We start from the raw sequence: 16,679 nt of genomic DNA, 5'->3' as shown, positions 1-16,679 counted from the left end.
TGAGACACAAAAACAGATTGACTTTACATAATCTTGAAACAGTTCACTAGATGACACAGGCAAAATAGTTCGGCTTAAAGGCCGTAACTCTTACAGGCAATGCTGAACTAACTAGTTTGCTGTTGCCGTTTGATGCTGTGTGTATTTACAGTCAAAAAAGTTACCTTGCATGACATACTGCAAGCTTGATCTTCCTCCATGATCTTTTTCATTTTAAACCTGTTGCTTTAGTCCAGGGCTAGCCAACTAGTGGCCTGTGGGCCAAATCCAGCCCGCCAATCACTTTTATCAGGCCCTCCGACTGATTTTGATAAAACCGCGTTGCAGTCTGAAATATCAAGCAGTGAGTTTAAAAGGCTAGTTCACCCAAAGCTGAAAATACTGTCAATGTTTACTTACCACTGTGTTGTTATAACCCCATATGAATTTGACTTTGTTTTTCTTAACACAAAGGGAAAAATTGTGAAAAAAATGTGTTCTCAGTGATGTCATACAATGGCAGTTTATGGTGACCACCTCTTCAAGCATCAAAAGTACACAAAAGTATAATTCAGAAGTTTTATAAATTATTCCATGAGACTCATGATTATTATATAAGCATACATTAAGGTTTGGTGTGAAACAAACCGAAATCAAATGTATTATTTAGTAAAAATGTTCACTGACCATTATTCTCCTGTGCGCGTTCATGAGTCTGCACGCGAGCATTAAAGCTCTTTACACAAGAGCAACAGTAGTTACACAGCACGCACGAGATGGGGCATTCAAGCGAAAACACGTTTTGTTTCACTCCAACAGGACCAGTAGTGATATTAACAACAGAAACCACTACATAGCTGCACACAAACCAGAAAACAGAACTTACAAACATGTTTGAAGAAATTGTAGTGGAAGAATAGATGAATTTCAATGTCTATTTTCATTGTTTCAAAGTCCTCCATCAAACAGAGAGATAGGGCTGAAGGTATACAGGCACCTATTAACAGTGTTGTTGTTGTTTTTTAGTTTTGTTTTTTTTCTCCTTCACGTTTACATGTTAGTTACAATGAAAATGTCAGCACAGAATTTTGAGGAAATACAGAAAATGGTTTGGCCCGCGTTTTCATCTGGATAATCTGGTCCCCACAAAAATAGTTGAAGAGCCCTGCTTTAGTTCACTGTTTGCATGTATGTAGCACTTACCAAACATTTTAAAACAGCTCTGTTGGCTGATGGTTGGCAAGGCATTATTTAAGGAACAAATGATAGATGTTTTAACAGATGCAGGATATGACCTAGAGATAACTATGAGGACATACTGTAATTTTCATTGTCTTATCTTTTAGTAAGTTCCTCCTTTTTACAATAGTGAGACAGCAAGAGAGAACTGGACTACATCTATGCTTATTTACTCTTCCTTGCAATCCTGGATGTATTCAGTGAATTTCACAACCTGAATGTCCGAAGCAAATATTTTTCCTGAATATTTAGACCTGAATTTCACGACCAAAAATGTGCCACTCAAATATAAAACACTTGCATTTCACAATCTAAATTTCAAGATGAATACAAACACAATAATTAAAAAATATTTAAGGTTCATAACAAAAAATGTTAATAATACCAAATGGAGTTTGACCAATATTGGATTTTGCCGATGCTGATAACTAAGGTGGCAACAGAAGGACATAACCGATTTATATGCCAATATCTGTTTAAATCCATTTATTGAATGTGGCCAACAACAACAAAAAAAACTTTCCTTACTGTGATAGGCACAGACATAGAGGGAACTTTTTTTTTTTTTACTTTGAGTCAAATTATGTCATGTCAGTGCCTCTATTTATTTGTTATATATTAGGTGTGCACAATGGTAGTGAATTGCAATTTGGATGCAAAACAAATTTCTAAGACATTAGACTTAATGATTCTGATTATGATCTGTATGAGTATGACAATCTCTTTTCACCCTGTCTTTGCTATGAGTGAGTTCAAAATGGTTGTGTGCTCTCCTGCAGCACAAAACTGCAGTGTTGACTATAATCAGGCAGAGAAAGGAGTCCTGCAAGCTGTGATTTCATGCTTGTGGAGATACAAAGGGGCCAAAAATAGAACTGGTCAAAATCAAGCCGGTTTGTCACAAACTAACACACAAACATCCGCACATGCACAAACAGAGGTTTAAAGTACAGTAACAAAAGAAATTGTTTCAGTAAAATATGCAGACACACAAACATGCTCACTGATTCACTCTCACACAATCACACATGCACATCTAGTGAGTCCCTCTGGACTGTGTTGGTGCATTAACAGAGTCGTCAGAAAGATAAACAGTGATTGCGGCTGCATCAGGTGTGAATCACCAGCCTACAGGCAACACTGCTCATTGTGTCTCCATGACAACTTGCAGGTGACTCACCAACCTCTCTGGGTAAGGCTAAAGCTGTTTCCACGACAACCCTAACCCTTACCGCAGGAATGCTGCCAGTGGAATGAACTGCTGAAAAAGTTAAAAGCATCCCAGAGCTAGACACATCCATCTAAATGCAACAACAGGAAAAGAAGGAGGGCACCATTTGGCAACTAACTAAAGAATGCACTGGTGTTTTGTGGCATTTTAGTGAAATACTGTAGGTAAATTTGAAGTGTGTAATTTCTGCATCACGAAATTGCAAAAATAATGACTGGTTTCCAACAGGTTTTCCAAACAGTCTGAACCCAGGGGTTGCGTTAACCAAAAATTTGTTGTCATTTACAGATTTTTTGATACACTGACGTATAATACCAAATGCTGTCTGTCATTCTGACAAATAAAAAAGAAACAAGAAAAACATTTTAATCTTCTACATCAGTTTTGACTTCACTCTCTCTCTCTCTCCCGCTGTGTGTGTGTGTGTGTGTGTGTGTGTGTGTTCCCTGTTTATTGCATAGTATTAAAGATGCGTTTCAGTGATCGATCTCAAGTGGGCAGGCGCCATTGCCCTACCTGGATTGGCCATGTCACAATTTAGAGAGAAAGGTCTCGGATTTCATGACTGCATACATCAATCATTATGTCAGTATGTTACTGCATGATAAAAAGTCACACATCCATAAGCGCAAACATGATGTTTAGAGCAGAATTATTTTAGTGGAGTAAATGCATGAACTGAGCTTCAGATGTGTGTGCTTCTCATCTGTCACTTTATGTTGATATCAGGCACACTGAAAAAGTTCAATGAACTTGCATGCACATATGCATTTTTTCCCCAAAAAATGTTCAGATCAGACGGTTATTTTCTTTTAAAGCCGCACATAACTGGCAAAGTTTAAAAATCTTGTTTTAGTGCAGCAATTGATTGACAGGTAGAAATTTCACCCAAGAACTCCTTGGCTTCACCACACTCAAACCATTTTGACCACCTGCCTAATATACTGTTGGTCCTCTGTGTGCCGCCAAAACAGCACAGATCCGCCGAGGCATGGACTCTACAAGACCCCTGAAGGTGTGCTGTGGTATCTGGCACCAAGACATTAGCAGCAGATCCTTCAAGTCCTGTAAATTGCGAGGTGGAGCCACCATGGATCATACGTGTTTTGTCCAGTACTGGGGAATTTGGAGGCCAGGGCAACACCTTGAACTCTTCACCATGTTCCTCAAACCATTTCTGAACAATGTGTGCCATGTGGCAGGATGCATTATCCCGCTGAAAGAGGCTACTGCCACCAGGGAATACCATTGCCATGAAGGGGTGTACCTGGTCTGCAACGATGTTAAGGTTGGTGGCACATGTCAAATTGATGTCCATATGAATGGCCAGATCCAGGGTTTCCCAGCAGAACATTGCCCAGAGTATCACACCACTGCTCTAAGGTTCAGTTTGACTCTCATGTGCCCATTGTAGGTGCTTTCGACGGTGGACAGGTGTCATCATGGGCACTCTGACCGGTCTGCGGCTACGCAGCCCCATACGCAGCAGGGTGCAATGCACTGTGTGTTGTGACACATTCCTCCCGTAAACATCATTACAATATTCTGTGACTTGTGCCACAGTAGACCTTCTGTCGGTTTGGACCAGATGGGATAGCCTTTGTTGCCCTCGCGCATCGATGAGCCTTGGGCGCCCAACACCCTGTCGCCAGTTTGTGCTTTGTCCCTCTTCAAACCACTGTAGGTAGATACTAACCACTGCTGACTGGTGCACCCCACAAGCCTTGCCGTTTCAGAGATGCTCTGACCCAGTCACCTGGCCATAACAATTTGGCACTTGTCAAAGTCACTCAGGTCTTTACACCTGCCCATTTCTCCTGCATTCAAAGAGTTGACTACAAGAACTTCGCTTTCCACCTAATCTACCCAGTCCTTGACATGTGGCCTTGTTAGGAGATGATCAGCATTATTCGCTTCACCTGTGATAGGTCATAATGTTTTGGCTCATCAGTGTATATCCACTATCATCCAGTTATAATGAATGCTACGCCCCTGGATGTAGCCCTCATATTTTTTCTAGCACAAACTCTGCTCCCACCTCCTTTTCCATTATTTGGAATAATAACGCAATTATTACTGGCTGAGCCAGAAGTTGACATGTCAGAAGGCTCAAACAAGCAGAGCAATGTTCTGAAAGCACCACAGAGCCAGAGTGTTTGCACTCTTTATAGTCAAATGGCTTACTTATTGCTGTCTCTGCAAATTAAATTCGCATAGAGGAAAGTACTTTAACATTTAATTACCCGGCTCACCTTTGGCAGGGTTAAAGTCAACATGGACTCAAAATTGATTGTTTTATTGTGAACGATTCATTGGTGCACATTATTCCAAAAAAAAACTAAAAAAACTTTAAAGGGGTGTATGTAGGTGTAAATACTGTGTAAGCGTGGATATAATTTACAGCAACTTCCTGTTGATTGAATAGTTGTAGTTTTCATTGGTTGTGCAGTTACTAACCGTTGCGGGGACAGGCGTTATGCAGGTGGATGTCTAGGGAGAAGGGTTTGCGTGTGACAGCTGTAGCCACTGACTTGTAAGGGCTGTCCTCATCCTCTGGTAAAAAGACATCCAGTGACGGAGACTGAGCAATTTCACCACATCGCTTGTCCTGCACACAAACACATTAAACAGAACATGAGTCTTTTGACTGGTTACTGGACAGACAGCAGATAGTACTGCCACAAATGCACTCCATTGGTTGAGCCATTGTTGTAATATCAGGCTGGTCAGGATGCTTAAACAAACATGTTTTGATCGTGTTAAAACTTTTCAAGGGAATCAACCTACAGATGTCCTACTTATGGTTGTCTCTGCATGTTAAGTTTAGACATGACTATTAAATAGACATATTTTAAAACTAAAAAATAAAATAAAAAATAAAAAATGTTTGGGTGCTAAAAAAAACAACAAACATTCGGCATCCAGTTGAGAGTTACGCCACATGAAGACATACCGTTCTGTCATATGCACAGAATGACAGGGATAAACATCCACCAGTGACACCTTGTTCTATCATCTGTAATGAAACATTGCCATCACCCTCTGCTGCTTGTTTGTCTTCATGGAGACACCATGGCAAGCAGGTGTGAGGGCAACCATCTCTCAAACTGAATATAGCACAGGCCAAGCGTCACCATTGCCATCGCACTTATTTTCAATGAACCCCATCGATTTCTTCTCAGACGACCATTACTCCACCTGTCAGGCTCAAATCCTGCATCACCCACAAAGCATTAGACACATTCATCATGCACTGGGAAGAAAGGCAGGGCGATTTATCACACTGGGCTGAAAGATCTTTGTCTCTATGTTGTTGTCTCTTGATACGTCCCGTTCAATTAATCCTATTTTGAGACTCAAGATCACCTCTTCATTAAGAGTAAATTAAACTTGCCCATACACACTTAGACACAGGTGGTTTAAAACAGGTTAAACAGTTAGAAAATGTGGCGATGGTTATTCATAAATATGGAGCTAATTATCTTCTGCTTGTATATCAAAGGATTCTGCAGGAAGGAAGTTTACAGCCACGCAGCCCAGTTAGAGACAGAGCAATTTGGAATCGAATTACATTTGAAGTTATTTTATTTATTTATTTTTGTTGGCTTTGGCAACCACCATTAAATACACTGATGAAATATTCTGCATTTGATCTACAAAATAATAACGTTATTATTTAGTTTTAAGTTAGAAAATAAGAAGAAATTAGTAGTTAATTTTATTAAGAATGTTTCGTGAATCCGACTCCTGGTTCTTAGATATGGCTCCGGTCCCCCCAGTGTAATTATAGGAGATTCTTTTTACCCATTTCATCATTCACCAGGAGAAAGTCATCCAATTGGTTAAAAGTGTAATCTCTACTTAGCAAGCTGCATGATTTGAAGTATCATTAATGTCCATAGCACAAATGCAGCTGGAATATATAAAAATGTAATACTTCGGTTAGGAATTTGTTCACCTCAGTGAGGAGTCAGGCATATAAAAAATACTTAGAGAGCAGGAAGGAAGGGGAAGTGGATGGGCTTTAAATCAGGGATTTCCTGCATTGTACACTAACATGCACCTGCTTAAACATGTACAACCATACACATTCAGGAAACTAGCCATTGAGAAAGAGACAAGACTACAGTAAAAATGTGGATGACACAATTCTCTTTTATTAGAGTCAGTCTTACTATTGGTGAACTATATAGTGACCCTAACCTTCTAACCTCAGTGACTGAAAAATTGAAACTACATAGATACATAGAATGCAGTCCATATGTAGGACAAGATTTCTTGAAAGAAAATGCAGGGCAGAAAAACAATAGTGTTAAAAGTTTAGGTAAAATGACAGTAAGAAAAGTTTTAAAACCAAATGTAGATACAGGGAGGAATTAAGGGAAACAGAGAAAGGCTGATAGTAATACGCAAAACAGATGGATAAACAGAAAGAAAAGACCAATCACCTTTTAGTATGCTAACAGAAGTAAGAAAGACCAACTTCAATTCAATATGCAAATATTATGGTGACGTTATCAATTTTGGTAACATTTTAAATGTTGAACATTCTAACAATGTAAGTCAAGTGGGAGATTTTCAAACTTTAATATAATTTAATCTTTTATCTTTTGATCTATATTTGAAAAAAATATTTATAATAAAAAAGTATAAAGTAAAAAACAAAAAACAAGATATTACTACAAAAGTTTGAATAAAGTGTATATGTTTATTCTTAAAATTATTAAGTCCCCAAATGCATTAGTCCTGAAAACATCCGTGTCGCAAATCAGCGCCACCTAGGAGGTAATGGGGTAGAAATATTAATATGAATATAAAAGTTTTTCAAACAGCATTTATATAGACAAATCATGTATCAAATAATAGCTCTCATTCTCAGGAATGCAACTGTACAGTTTAATTTGTTGCCCATATACCTCAGTTAAAAATATTTTCAAAAGAATCACAAAGTTAAATATGATTTCAATAAGATATTAAATACAAACATCTCTTTTAAAAAAAAAAATTGGCAAGTGGTATTTGCATGCCACTCCCCCGGACATACGGGTATAAAAGGAGCTGGTATGCAACCACTCATTCAGGTTTTATGCTGACGAGCCGATATAAGGTCCGGCCATTTCAGCGAGTAGTTCAGCATTGTGGCAGGAGGGACACAACGTCTCGTTCCCTCCATCAGGGAACGGAGGTTACACAAGTAACCATGACGTTCCCTATCTGTCACTCACTCGACGTTGTGTCGATGTAGTGACACTAGGGGTCCCTATACGAAACGCCACAATTGGCTGAACTGTGTTACGTGAACTGGCGGTGTGTGGTGGGCAGACTACTGTGTGCCTCATAGCCAGCACACCAGATCGACACGTAACCTCCCCCAACATAGTTATGAGTGTCGAATGGCCCTTTGGGGACAAGTCGACTACCCAAAAGATAGAGACAGGCCAGTCGTGGCCTCTTTTCCCCTTCTCTTTTTCCACTCCCTGAAAAAGAAGGGGGATTATCCGACTGGGCCGCCAGGTCTAGTCGGGGGTGTCCCTCCCAAGGGGAAGACACCGCAGAGACCACACCTCGCCCAAAGAGAGGGGGGGATATTTAAGTGGAAGAATACGTCACATGGTCTTTCCGACCATGTGGAGAGTCTTCAAGGTAGATCCTACCCAACGGGGGAGGAGTTACTACAAACATGGAGACTAGGAAGACGCAGTTTGTCAACAGGGAAACGAACTAGCGGAAGATATAGATCGCATGGGGTTAGCCTTACAGGGAACCTCCACATGCGGAGCACCTACACCAGAACAGGACTCTTAGTTAGCACGTGTACTGGGCCGGCAGCGAGTCTCTCCGAAAACTCGACTGCCACAGGGCTCGGAGGAAGTCAACTAGGGAACAAAGTTTGTGAACACTACTGGGAATTAATGGCCCACGTCTTCAGCTCAAAAGGAGGTGAAAGGCGCTATGTGCAAGCGATACACCCGGCCAGCTATCCCGGGCTTATCCGCTTGTGTTGCGTGCCACTACCTGGGATGAAACCGGTTCCACCCGGAGGTTGTAGAACCTTGCAAATGTGTTGGGTGTTGCCCAGCCCACTGCTCAACAAATGTCTGTTAGAGAGGCACCTCTGGCCAGGGCCCAGGAAGCCACTACACCCCTGGTAGAATGCGCTCGTAGCCCTACCGGGGGCGGCATGTCCTGGGTGAGATATGCCATAGTTATGGTGTCAATGAGCCAGTGGGCGATCCTCTGCTTGGAGACAGTGCTTCCTTTCTGCTGTGCACCAAAACAGACAAAGAGCTGCTCAGAGATTCTAAAGCTCTGCGTGCGATCCAAATAGATGTGTAAAGCGCGCACCGGACACAGCAACGACAGGGCTGGGTCTGCCTCCTCCTGGGACAGTGCTTGCAGGTTCACCACCTGGTCCCTAAAAGGGGTGGTGGGAACCTTGGGCACATAGCCAGGTCAGGGTCTAAGGATCACGTGAGTGTAACCCGGACTGAACTCCAGGCACGTTTCGCTGACAGAGAACACTTGCAGGTCACCTACCCTCTTGATGGAATTGAGCGCAGTCAGGAGGGCAGTCTTCAAGGAGAGTGCCTTAAGCTCGGCTGACTGCAAAGGCTCAAAGGCGGCAACGTACACCTTCAAGGTGGAAGGGGACAGCCTCCCTTCCAACCTCTCCTACAGGAAGGAAAGCACTGATCCAACTGCGAATGCAAATGCCCACCTCCCTTAATGGGGCAAGGGCAGCCTCTGCGATTTTCGTAAAGACACGAGGAGACAGGGACAGGCCAAAAGGGAGGACTTTGTACTGATACGCCTGACCCTCGAATGCAAACCGCAGGAAGGGTCTGTGTCGAGGAAGGATCGAGACGTGGAAATACGCATCCTTCAGGTCTACCGCCGCGAACCAATCTTGATGCCGGACACTCGCCAGAATGCGTTTTTGCATCAGCATCTTGAACGGGAGTCTGTGTAAAGCCCGGTTCAGTACTCGCAGGTCCAAGTTTGGCCACAACCCACCGCCTTTTTTCGGTACGATTAAGTAGGGGCTTTAAACCCTTTCTTCATCTCGGCTGGAGGGACAGGTTCTATCACGTCCTTCCGTAGGAGGGTAGTGATCTCCGCGCGCAGGTGGCAGCATTTTCGCTCTTGACCAAGGTGAAGTGAATACCACTGAACCTGGGCAGGCGCCTGGCGAACTGAATCGCGTAGCTGAGTCGGACGGTCTGGATCAGCCATCGTGACGGATTGGAAAGCGCGAGCCACGCGTCCAAGTTCTGCGCGAGGGGGACCAAGGGGACAACGTCATCGGACGTACCAGCAGGTGGGGCCTCGCAGCGGGGCGGAGCATGAGGTGCCACACCACGTCATGGCCGTGCTGAGTCTAGGGACATCGAAGCACTTACCTGGCTCCTTGTGACCACCCTCGGAACAGCCTGGGACGGGGGAGGAAGAGGCCTGTCCTCGTAACCCGTGGAGACTGCCACGTCGGGGGCAGCTGTGTGCCACAGCTGGGTGCTCAGGGGCGGAAAGGCCACCACTGGAGAGCCAATCCTGCAAGAAAAAACCTGTGGACGGTAGTCGTGGTGACGACCATACACACCGGGTATGTGACCCAGGGAGGAAGGAAGCCATTCTTTTGCTGAACTGTTGGGTACTGCAGCCACTTGGGTATGCGGCAAAATCAAACAAAAAGGCAACAAAAGATTTTCCGCCCAGCCCTCCACCAGGGGATGGAGTGGTCTTTTTACCAGCTCCACGTGAGTGGGTTCCCTCGTCCCTGGGTCACCTGTCTCAGGGGGCTTTGAGGACCTCCGTGGGTTCTTCGGCGCCAGCTGTGAGACAGGTGGCGTCTGCTTCCTGCGGTGGGCTCTACGCCGGGGCCGGGCCAAAGGGGCAGGCTGCGGCGGAGCCGGAGCAGTCACCGCAGGGGGACGCCCTTGGCAATGAGCAGACGGGGTGTGGGATCTTGAGCCGCGCCAGGGCAAGATGTGACGTCTGCTGTTTCACCACGGAGAACTGCTGGGCAAAGTCCTCGACGGTGTCGCCGAATAGGCCCGCCTGGGAAATGGGGGCAGCAAGGAACCGTGTCTTGTCGGCCTCGCCCATCTCGACCAGGTTGAGCCAAAGGTGGCGCTCCTGGACTACTAGTGTGGCCATCGTCCGCCCAAGAGACCGCGCCGTGACCTTCGTTGCTTGGAGAGTGAGGTCGGTCGCCGAGCACAGTTCCTACATCAAATCTGGGGCAGAACTACCCTCGTGCAGTTCTTTCAGCGCCTTGGCATGGTGGACCTGCAGGAGAGCCATGGTGTGCAGGGCAGAGGCAGCTTGTCCTGCAGCGCTGTAGGCTTTAGCCGTCAGGGACGACATGAGCCTACTGGGCTTGGACAGGAGCTTAGGGCATCCGCGCCAGGTGGCGGTGCTCTGCAGGCATAGGTGCACCACAAGCGCCTTATCCACCGGGGGAATCGCCGTATAGCCCCTGGCCGCCCCGCCATCGAGGGTAGTAAGAGCGGGGGAACTGCAGAATCGGGCCGGGCAATAAAAGGTGCCTCCCACAACTTCGTCAGTTCCTCGTGCACTGCCGGGAAGAATGGCACTGGAGCGGGGCGTGGCAGCTTTGAGTGGTGCCGCGAGCCCAGAAACCAATCATCAAGCCGTGAGGGTTCAGGGGAGAGCGGAGGGTTCCACTCTAACCTGACGCTCGCGGCCGCACGGGAAAGCATGCCCGTCATTTTGGCATCGAGGCAGACGAGTGTGCTGAGGAATGGGAGGTCCGCGGGGTATACCCGGCAGAGACGATCCCATCGGGGTCCCCAAATCACCCCCAGTGCTAGCCGTGCTGGCCTCATACCCGTAGGTAGAAGGACCGAGGTGGCTTGCTTTCTTACGAAAGCAAGCCGCGACCGCTATGTTGCCATGGTCATGTTCTCGCAGTGAGAATATGAACCATCCACAAACGCTGCCTCCGAGTGGGTCGCGCCCAGACATGAAAGACAGCGATCATGACCATCCGAAGTTGAGAGATAACGACCACAACCAGGAATAACACACAATCGGAAAGGCATCTTTAAAAAGACGCGTTTTTAAAAAGACGTTCCGTGTGTGCCGCTCTTTTAGAGAAATATATACTCTTTTAGAGGAGGAAAAGCTCTTTCAAAAAATATGCTCTCTTGTTTTTCTGCCGAAATGCCCAGGGGCGTTCTCTGCTGTGCACCAGTGCAGAGGAGGGAGAAGCCGCTGAAATGCGCCGTCAGATCCAGTAGAGGTGAATGAACAGTAGTATTCAGCTCAATGAGCATGACCGTTCGGCTCCGAAGAGAAAATCTGAATGAGTGGTTGCATACCAGCTCCTTTTATACCCGTATGTCCGGGGAAGTGGCATGCAAATACCACTCGCCAATTTTCATTGGCCTTTTATCAAAGACCAGAGGTGTCTCGGGCTCCCAAGTGTGACCCCTAGTGTCACTACATCGACACAACGTCGAGTGAGTGACAGATAGGGAACCAATGTTATATCTTAGATACAAAATATGCAGTCCAGCAGGAAAGGCATACTAAACAAATCATTGGAAATATATGTAATATATGTATTTGACACCAAATGTATTGGATCTCAGCTTTCTAATGACACCTAGATTGAGCTGCTAGTCCACTCAGAGGCCAAGATATTCTATGAAACAATGGGGGTGGTGCATGAACTGAAAATTAGACTGAATGTCTATGGACGAGCACATCTGTGAGGGCTAAAATGCATTAAAACGCCACCTACATTTCAGATCGGCATTTTGTGATGGAAGGTGAAAGAGGGAAAATACTTTTTTTTTAGTACTTGCTGCCATCTAGTGGAATAAATTAAGACTTTTTGGAGGGAGATAGTGTGAACTGAACCAGAATGACATGCTTACAAATTTAGGAAAAAAAAAAAAAAAGACTCCTATTCATTATAAGATTGTAAACATACACAGTATTATTTATTAATAATTGGAGTCTCTTTTTTTTTTTATTTTTTTTTTTTTTTTGGAGGGTTTTCTGAAAAACGAGACAAATTTTTGGCAATTAATCCACATTGTGTGTAAATGGTGAGCTTTTAAATTTGAGTATGAAAAATTGCAGGTGGCAGTCCAAAAATGCCCCAGAGTTGAAAAGGTTAAGTGAAAAAGAAAAAGAAAGGGAATTTCAATATACCTTGCAAGCACAGTAATTAAATAGTGCATTACCTTATCTCTTGAGGCTCCTGATGTCTTCACTGTAAATGTGAAAATTCAACTCTCTGGCGTACATACAAAATAACCCTGCTGTGCTCGACTGTCCTAGCACACTACAACTATTGTTCTCTCTCTCTTTTGCTCTCTCTCTATCTGACAGCAGAGACAGGAACTGAATTTTTGTCTCTGCAGAAGTAAGACTACAAACAAACTGAAGTGTTCCAGGTCAGTAATTAGCGTGCTGAATGCAGAGCTGCAGTTGCCGGACTCGGATCCAAATAGAAAATCTGGCCGGACGGCCCATAGTCATGTCTGCAATCTTCAGCCGCACATGTGACAGGGGCCTTACAAACTTTCCTCCTCCTTTTCTCTTCTTTAACTGATTCTTTCTTTCTCTTTCTCTCTCTTTCTCTCTCTCTAATCCATCCACTCGATACCTATACTTTCTATTTTTATTAAATAAAGGCAATAACAAAAATGGAATATAAATTATATTGTTGATTGACACTATAGAAGGTTTTAGAGAGTTCTGGAGACAAAATATAATCTTAATATAATGCTGTATTATAATTTTATATAAAGCTACACAATCATTTAAAAATGTTTATTGTGCAGATGTGGATTTATTTTGACATTTATTTTAATGGTATCTGTGTTTGTATGTACATATACAATATATTTGTTGTAGTATTTGATTATGTAGTCACGAATGCTCTAAATAAAGTACTGTATGCTTGAAACTCAAACTCTCTTTCTCAGTGTACAGACAGTTACTGTATCTGATCTAAATGGCCAATGTCATTTCCTGTGCTTTTCTAATCTTATCTCTGCATAGTTTTGAGGAGGGACCCCACAGCATAAAGGGCCCTCAGAGACCTTTTCAGAACAGATAGAGGGATTGATATAAAAAGAGAGAGGGAAGAAGTGTGCTTTGTCGTTTGGTCATGTGCTTGAGAGGAGGTCTTTGCATGCAGAAATACCAACGGGAGAAGTAAGTCACAACGGTTCAACAAATTGTGGCTTACACAATATTTCTGCAATATAGTTCACTGCGAGGCTTCATTATAAACAGAGCAAACAACATGCGGGTAACAGAGAACCTTCAAACAAATAATATCAGCAAGATGAAGTAGTCACTTGGAGACAGCTATTTTCTCACTAAAAGACTACCAGCCAAAAGTATCTCATTATGTCTGATATATAACAGACCTGGTGCGAGAGATGATAGGAAGAGAGAGAGAGCTAGAAAGGAAAAGAGAATAAAGTAAAATGGAAGAAAAGCAGCAGGAATTAGCCAATGAAAGCGACAACCCCTTCGAAATTACTTCCATTGCCGTGAAATGACTTAGTACTTTCATAAAAATGCCTGACTACTGTAATTACCTTCTCCCATAAAATGTCTTCACTTTGCAGATTTAGCACCTGCTCCCAACATGACCTTTCTGCGTTGAATGAGCTGACTATCACATCTACAGGTCAAACCCAGATCACACACTCATTACGAGAGCTAAGGCAACTATGGTGGATTTCCGATGTATTAAAGGCTGTAGGCTTTTGGTAGAACATGGAGGCTTACAGTCAGTGTCCAAACTGAAATTTTGCCACACTTGTTAATTGTGAGTGGACTGAGAAAATTTACCGGACGTTATTTGAAACAGTATTTCACATTGTATCATTAAATATATATATATATATATATATATATATATATATATACAGTAAAAGATAGTTAAATAAAAGTAGCAATAAAAGTAGTTTGAAGACATGCTACAATGTGTGAGCTTTTCTTTAGTGGACTGTTTGAATGGCTCTTTGATTTCACTCGCTTCAGTAAAGGGTTTCTTATATTTCAGCAATAAGGCATAAGAGGCTGTGCTATATTGTGAATCTAGTCACAGCTTAAGGGCGTTGTTATGTAGCATGGCCAATCAACCCCTGTAACCCCATCAGCTATGACTATATTCACAGTATGGCACGGCCTCGAGTGCCTTATTGCTTTTATAAAACGGTCACCACATAGTAATAATATTAAGGACACAAATGTTCATTAAAATGTTATAATTTGTAAGTAAAATCATTAAATGCCATCCATCAGAAAATATAGTTCCTGAAAGTAAACAGTAAACAGACCATTGCTTGGCAACAAGAATAACTGTCAGCTGGAATATAGAGGTCAGAGCTGTTTTTTCATGAATAAAGCATGGATGTTGACTAATCAGCTTCCAGGACCAGAAATATAAATATTATAATGTTATTTATACAACAGTTATATAACGTTTGGACTCAAGATGGCACTGAGTATGGCTGCTGCATTGCGAGCTCCGACACAACATAGTAGTGTTTTGTTTGTTTTGTTCACAATTCTTATGTTTTTTGTCTTGGATGTTGTCTGCCTTATTGTCTACGACAGACAAACACTTTTGGACATTGGTTCAGCAATTTCACACCGTAAACCGGACTTCACATTCCTCAATGCCGACCCGCTGTTTACAAACACGCAAGCGTGTTGTCTGGGCAGCACGGCCGCGGAAACGCAAAAGGAAAAGGGGAAACAGAGCCGGCGTTCTCATCAGAGTAAGACGTCACGCAAATCGACCCCCGCTACCCACTATTCTACTGGCAAATGTTCAGTCTCTGGATAACAAGCTCTGCGAGCTGAAAGCGCGGATCTCTTTCCAACGAGATACAAGGGACTGCTGCATTATCTGCCTTACGGAAACTTGGATGTCTGCGGAGATTCCAGACTCAGCCATTGAACCCGTGGGGTTCTCCGTGCACCGAGCGGACAGAGCGAAAGACCTCTCAGGTAAAAGCAGTGGTGGTGGTGTATGTTTTATGATCAACAAATCCTGGTGTGATCAGAGGAACGTACATTCTATCAAGTCTTTCTGCTCTCCTGATCTGGAATTTCTTATGCTTCTGTGTCGACCATTCTGGCTACCGAGGGAATTCACAGTGATCATTATCACAGCTGTTTACATTCCCCCACAAGCCGACACAGACCGGGCACTCAAGGAACTGTATGGGAGTATAAGTGAGCAGGAAACCGTGCACCCTGAGGCCGCGTTCATTGTGACCGGGGACTTTAATAAAGACAGTTTAAAATCAGTCGCACCAAAATACCACCAACACATTAGTTTCAACACACGAGGGGACCGGGTTTTGGACCATTGCTACTCTCCCTTCTGGCATGGCTACAAATCCCTCCCCCGCCCACCATTTGGCAAATCGGACCACTCTTCCATTCTGCTTCTGATCGCTTACAGGCAGAAATTGAAACAGGAAGCACCCACCCTCAGAACGATCCAGTGCTGGTCGGACCAATCAGATTCTGCGCTACAAGACTGTTTTGATCACACGGACTGGGAGATGTTCCGGTCCGCCTCTGATGACGACATCGAGCTTTACGCTGATAGCATAATGCGTTTCATCAGAACGTGCGTAGAGGACGTGGTTCCGACCAGAATAATACGGATCTATCCGAATCAGAAACCTTGGATTAATAGCGATGTTCGCACGGCACTTAATGTGTGGACCTCCGCTTTTAATTCCGGGAACGCGGAGGAGCATAAACAAGCCAGTTATGCCCTCCGAATCAGAACCGCAAAACGCCAGTACAGGAGCAAGATTGAAGGACAGTTTAACACCACCAACTCCAGAAGCATGTGGCAGGGAATTAACATCATCACGGACTTTAAAGGGAATAAAAACTCCGCCATAAACACCGCTGCCTCTCTCCCGGATGAGCTAAATACTTTTTATGATCGTTTCGAGGGAAATAACACCGCCCTCGCGGAGAGAGCTCTCGCGGCTGAAGCTACAGAGGTCAGTTCACTCTCCGTCTCTGTAGCGGATGTAACCCAATCCTTCCGACGGGTGAATATCCGCAAAGCCACGGGCCCAGACGGCATTCCGGGCCGCGTCATCAGAGCGTGCGCGAACCAGCTGGCTGGTGTTTTTACGGACATTTTCAACCTTTCCCTCTCTTTGTCTGTAGTCCCCACATGCTTTAAAACATCCACCATTGT

General features: G+C 44.0%; 1 protein-coding gene across 6 annotated transcripts in view; it reads right to left on the bottom strand.

Moving 5' to 3' along the window:
- anks1b (ankyrin repeat and sterile alpha motif domain containing 1B) overlaps positions 1–16,679 on the bottom strand; it is a 240,466-nt gene that overhangs the window by 130,883 nt on the left and 92,904 nt on the right. For all 6 annotated transcript variants that reach the window (XM_051687944.1, XM_051687947.1, XM_051687950.1 and 3 more), the window contains one exon: positions 4,907–5,057. In XM_051687944.1, the coding sequence (XP_051543904.1) occupies positions 4,907–5,057 (151 nt within the window). The remainder of the gene's footprint in view (positions 1–4,906; positions 5,058–16,679) is intronic.

This window comes from Myxocyprinus asiaticus, chromosome 45, assembly GCF_019703515.2.
Source record: "Myxocyprinus asiaticus isolate MX2 ecotype Aquarium Trade chromosome 45, UBuf_Myxa_2, whole genome shotgun sequence".
Lineage (NCBI taxonomy): Eukaryota > Metazoa > Chordata > Actinopteri > Cypriniformes > Catostomidae > Myxocyprinus > Myxocyprinus asiaticus.
This window is presented reverse-complemented; position numbering and strand designations above follow the sequence as displayed.